General features: G+C 40.9%; 1 protein-coding gene across 6 annotated transcripts in view; it reads left to right on the forward strand.

Annotated features, from left to right (window-relative positions):
* Window positions 1–247: 247 nt before the first annotated feature.
* trim33 (tripartite motif containing 33) overlaps window positions 248–5,918 on the forward strand; it is a gene marked incomplete at its 5' end in the record, with an annotated part of 23,857 nt that continues 18,186 nt past the window's right edge. For 5 of the 6 annotated variants that reach the window (XM_084435887.1, XM_084435888.1, XM_084435891.1 and 2 more), the window contains 2 exons: window positions 266–815; window positions 5,716–5,834. In XM_084435887.1, the coding sequence (XP_084292013.1) occupies window positions 266–815; window positions 5,716–5,834 (669 nt within the window). Of the gene's footprint in view, window positions 816–5,715; window positions 5,835–5,918 lie in introns of all 6 variants that reach the window. The other variant, XM_084435890.1, reaches the window with a different exon arrangement.

The raw sequence follows: 5,918 nt of genomic DNA on the forward strand, positions 1-5,918 counted from the left end.
GTGTTAATGTCAATAAAATAAAATCGAATGTTACATTAAATATTTCGAGTTTAGTTTAATAAGATTACCTTATTGTTTACAGACAATTAAGACTATTTAATACTGACAAATAAACCTTGTGCGCGGACTTTTCTAACATTTGGAGAAAAATGCCCCCAATGAGGTCTGGCTGCAAAATGACTCGTGACGACTGCGTGATGACATAGCGAACACGTCTCATTACAGATTGCACGTACGACGTGCAGCGGTTCAAAGAGGAAGGAAGATGGCGGACAACAAAGACGAGGGGGATATGGAAAGCTCAGCCAAATTGGATGCAGCGCCTCAGGGAAAGGATAGCGAGGACCCAGTATCGAAAGATGAAAACGCGGTGATTGTTATTGAGCCGAATTTGGGTGACGGAGAGAATTTACAGCCTCAAGAAAATGGTCCTCAAGCGCCGACACCCACCAGTGGAGGAGGGGATGCCAGCGGCAGCTCTGGCGCAGGGGAGGAAGCCAGCACCAGCACTAGCCCGGTTGAAAACACCACCGTGGAGACCACCGAGCCCTCGGCTTCTGGGGAGACCGCTGCTGGAATCGCGCTCACAACCGACATGTCTCCCCCTCCGACGGTTCCAGCGGCCCATCCAGCCCCTACCCCAATAAACCTCTTGGATACATGCGCTGTGTGTAAACAAAGTCTTCAGAACAGGGACTGTGAACCTAAACTCTTGCCTTGCCTTCACTCGTTCTGCTTGAAATGTATACCCCAGCCAGACCGACAAATAAGCGTGCAGGTGCCCGGGGCACACGGACAGCCGGATACCCATATAGGTGAGTGTCTTTAATAGAGTGCAGTTGATTCACAATAAATCGAGGGGAACAGTTAGTTGCCTCGCAATACGAGGTAGCTGGTGAGCCAACAGTAGACAAATGGTGAGCGGCTTATAGATTCGTCCCCATCCCCCATATGCACATGGATAATGTTATGCTGTCTTGGTACTGGCTGGGATAAAACTGGCCAGATCGACCTCTTGTTTGACAGCCAGTCTACATTCGACCTGTTCCATGCCTATGTAGCCAGTGGCCACTGTCACCTTAAAAGCGTGTTTACCCGTTTGTTTAGCTACCTGCTATAATTAGGCAAACAAACATTAGAGGCGTTTTAATGGTGGTTGTTCAATATTTGAATAAGCCACAGCTTAGTGTAAAAGAGAAACGGGTCATTCAGGTCTGGTTTGAGATTGCTAAACAAAACATGTGTATACATATCTGTTCATCTTTATTAAAACAATAATTCATTATATTTATAAAGCACTTTTCATTGAGCGACAATGTCAAAGTGATTACCTTTCACCACTGCTCACAGTGAGATGTCTTTTAGCAGCAAGGAGCACTTTGAAAGACCTAAAGCTTAGTTGTAGAAGTTGTTTGCTGTCATAAGTCATACCTCAAGTTATGAAGTGTCAGAAGTTACATGTTGATGGGCCCAAGCACTTGTAGACCACAAGAGGAGGATGCTGTGGCTCTGTACCATGTCCGTTTGGCAGACGCATCACATCGAGTGTGCAAAATCTCTGCAAAATGGGTGTAACATGGTGTCTAGCATATGATTTACAGCCCCTCCCGTATTTGTTTTCTTCCCTGTAGCAAGGAATTGTTGTTGATTAAATTTTACTTAAAAGATTAAGTCAGTTATTCTAACTAGATTTGAATGTAGGCGTAGGCTGTAATGGTTAGGCATAACCACATTTTCCCTTGAGGCAAAAATTCTAGGTTACTTGTTTACAATGCCCAACTCAATGGTAAATTTGTTCTTTATTCATTAGCTGAATAGCAGTTTGTTGATTAACAGAAGTATTATTTTCAGTTACAAATAGGTCTTGCCTACAGCATGAGCAACCACAAATTCAGCATCAGAAGTAGCTTACTGTGACGGTGTGTCTGGAGTGTGTATTTTTTCAGAGAAAACTACACATTGCTTTGGTTAATTAGGTCAGGTGGCCTCTCATTCATTAGGGTAGTTGGACACTTTAGGCTATACCTACTTAAAGGTCTACTGCCACAGCATTGAACAATTGAACATCTTGCCTATAGACAGTAACAATGGACTCTTGCCTATACAATGGACAATAATAATTGTCTCTACACAACTGTATACTTGAATTTTTATAATTGTACGGTCATAACCATAGTCATTCATGACGGGCGGCTGTGGCTCAGGAGGTAGAGCGGGTCGTCCAGTGATCGCAGGGTCGGCGGTTCCAATCCCTTCTCCTCCTGTCCACATGTTGAAGTCTCCTTGGGCAAGGCACTGAACCCCAAATTGCTCCCAATGAGCTGGTTGGCACTTTGCATGGCAGCTGCCACCATAGGTGTGTGAATGTGTGTGTGAACGGGTGAATGAGAGGCCATTATAAAGCACTTTGGATAAAGGCGCTATATAAGTGCAGTCCATTTACCATTAAGTAGATGAAGATCACTTTGATTAACTACAGATAAATTGCCAGATTGGGAACCTTATGATGTCTACTACTTAGGAACTGGAATGAGGAATTGATTAGTGCAAACAAAGATTCCAATGTTCTATTTTATTATATGAAAGCCTATCCATATACAAAATAGTGGTTTCGAAGTTAATGTGAAATTGTAATACTTTTGTTACCTCTTTACATGGTTGATGTTTAAAATACTTCACTTGTAGTGAATCTAGCTGTAGAACTTGGAATTTTCTTCAAGGCTCTATGATGTCAACTCAAGTAGCCTATTCCAAAAACTCAGCCAGTATCTGTCTATTAGTGATTGACATTACAATGCTACCTGCATCCATGATGGCCTACCCACCATCAGCATCTACCTGCAAAGATGTTTATGGAATGTTGAATACATCTTAAACATATAGCCTAATATGATACACTTTCAGATGTCGAGTAATTTGATTACAGTGCCTTGAGAATTATGATTACATTACTGAATCATTAATCTTAGCATGTCACCTTTAAAGGGGCACAGTCATGCTTGTTTCAGTTGATATTATTTGGATTAAATGCTTAAATTCTGTGGGTAGGCTGTACACCATCAGTGTAGCCGTTTCCTTTTAGGGATGCACCGATGGTGAAATTTTTGGCCAATACCCGATGTTTAAAATAACGATTTGACCGATGCTGATAACCGATGTTTTTTAGTTTTTTCATTCGTTTTTTTATTCCCCCTTTTGTGCCAACATCTTCGTTATAAAAAACAACTGACCTGTTTGAAAGTATTTCAGCCCATCATCACACTATCTTTGAATGTGCACAAATTCAATCATACAAATTTCTGAAACAACCTTTAATGCGACACATCAGACAAACATCGACCACTGCCATTGGTGAATGACATCTTATTTACCGATAGGCCGATGGGAGTCAACAAGGCGAATTTCGGCCGATACTGATTTACTGCTTACTGATTTACTGATTTACTGATTTACGGCTTATATATCGGTGCATACCTACTATATATGGCGAATACCACGGCAAAACTTCAAAGGGCGATGTCACTTGACTTCAAAGGGTGACATCACTGGATGTGTTTGCCCTTTGGAGTTTTGCTGTGATTTTGCCACGGTATTTCCCATATGAAACAGCTACAATGACGGTGACTGTAAAAAGGTATAGGACTACACACAGAATTTTACAAGAAAAAAGCAATAAAAGCATTTAATCCAAATAATATAAACCGAAAACAAGCATGACTGTGCCCCTTTAACAGTTAAATATGCATGTGTCACATGGGCTAGAGGATAAATGTTTGAACCCAAACTTCAGAACTGGATCTTGTGACTGTGTATTCAAAGGCTTTGGAAGATGTCATTACCATGTATGCATACTAGCTCTATCCAAGTGTGAGTAGTTCCTTGAGCAGTTTTCCATCTTGGTCAGAAAATCACTAGAGGTCTATTTTGTACAGTGTACAATACAACATTCCAATTGTATTGATCTTAACTTTCACATGCCAGGATGCTTTGAGGCTAAATAATAAAGTTATTTGTACTGGCCAAGCAATTCAATGAAAAAAGGCGCACTCAAATTACATTATTTACCAAATGTATTCTTTCAATTCTTTCACCAAGAGCTACAGGATTCCTGGTGGGCCTCTAGGCTATACATCCATCAGTTTCATGTGCAAGTTACAGGATAGGGTGTTGCACCAGCTACAGGTGTGAAGAAATGTCATTGATTTCTAAAGGATGATGACATGTAGACTGCTCAAAGAGGGAGTGTCATGTTCCATCTGTCATTGTGGTTCGCCTACTAGTCTGAATGCTTTGTGAGTAGTAGGCTTCCTGAATTCTACATTGTAATTTAAGAAGCATGAAATTCTACCTCACCTGTTATTTAAGTAATGTAGGCCATCTGTTTATTACCCACAATCGACAGATGTGGGCAGCTGACCTTGAACTGTATACAAAGAGGAAATGATACTATTTATGCACAAAGAGGAATCCAAATAGAAGCCTGATAGAGCAACCTGCTTTGACTTCATTTGTAACATGTATAGTAGTTTCACCATTTCATACTATGGTCTACAGCTGAGAAGAATGTCTTTAAAACAGAGAGGGAGAAAAAAGCCCAATTCAGTAAATCTACTGTTGGAAGAAAAAAGTTGCCTCTTTTCCAAGATCTCCTTCAGTCCTGTACAGCCTACCTTTCATGTAAAACCTGGGTATGTTTTAGGTTAAAGCATGGGATCTACATCTCTGTATAATGTAACCTATACGCAGATCAGCCGGTCTGTGTGCATGTGTGCGTGTCTGTGTGCGTGTGTGTGCGTGTGTGTTTGTGTGTGTGTGTGTGCTCGCTTGTGTGTTTTTGGACCTAAGTTCAGTGTCACAGCTGCAGAAGCAGATCAGCCCATGTGGTGTGGTCTTATAACAAGCCAGCCCACTCCAGCTGCACTCACCGCTAATCACTGAAAGTCCCATGCAGCTGGAGCTTGTAAACTGGCTGTGTGCAGTCCTAGCCAGTAAAAACTGGTTCAAACTGGATTGGGCTGGTTCCTGCTGCAGCCAGTGGGGGATTAGTTTGATGGTTTATGGGGGGGTGGAGGAGTTTGAGTTAGAGGTTGGGGGAGGGGAAATGGAATATCCTCTGTGAATTTAAAATGTTAGTACATTTTATCTTTGCCATTAATGACAGAGTAATGGCAAGTAATTAATCTGAAATGCCAAATCTTTAATACAAGTAATCCTTCATTTTTGTAAAATAGGGACATTTCAAGCTTGTTAGGGAAATGCTCTATTTTTTGCCCAACAATTGCTAGATAGAATTTTATTTAAATGTTGTAAGAATGAAATACTAGTATGCAGTAGTAAGGATTTGCATTGAACAAAATAGGAAATACCCTGCAGTAATCGACTAATTGGCAGGAAGTCATATATTTACAATTCTTGCTGATTAATATTAAATGTAGAAACATATACGCTGGGTTTCCTTGATTAATGAGCTGCAGTAATCGACTTGTTGGCAGAAAGTCATCTTTTTTATTATTCTTGCTGATTAATATCACATGTAGCCTGGATACAAACATGCTGGGTTTCCTTGATTTAATGAGCTGCAATAATCGACTAGTTGTCAGGAAGTCATTTTTTACTTGCTGATAAATATTACATGTGGCCTAGATATTCTGCGTTTCCTTGATTTAATGAGTGAATGTCACATGACCTGGTTTTCTCTCCTTGTCTATACTCCAGTGAATGTCATGCGATGTGCAGTGTGTCATCAAGACTACAAACAGAGTGACATCATCGACAACTACTTCGTCAAGGACAGCACTGAGTCCTCCAACAATTCAGATGAAAAATCAGCACAGGTATTTGTCCAAGAAACTTGTATGGCCATGTCACCTTCCTGAAGTATGCCTGAAAACCACAGCCAAAAGTACGGCACTGACCAT

The sequence above is a fragment of the Borostomias antarcticus genome (assembly GCF_949987555.1).
Source record: "Borostomias antarcticus genome assembly, chromosome: 3".
Classification (NCBI taxonomy): Eukaryota; Metazoa; Chordata; class Actinopteri; order Stomiiformes; family Stomiidae; genus Borostomias; species Borostomias antarcticus.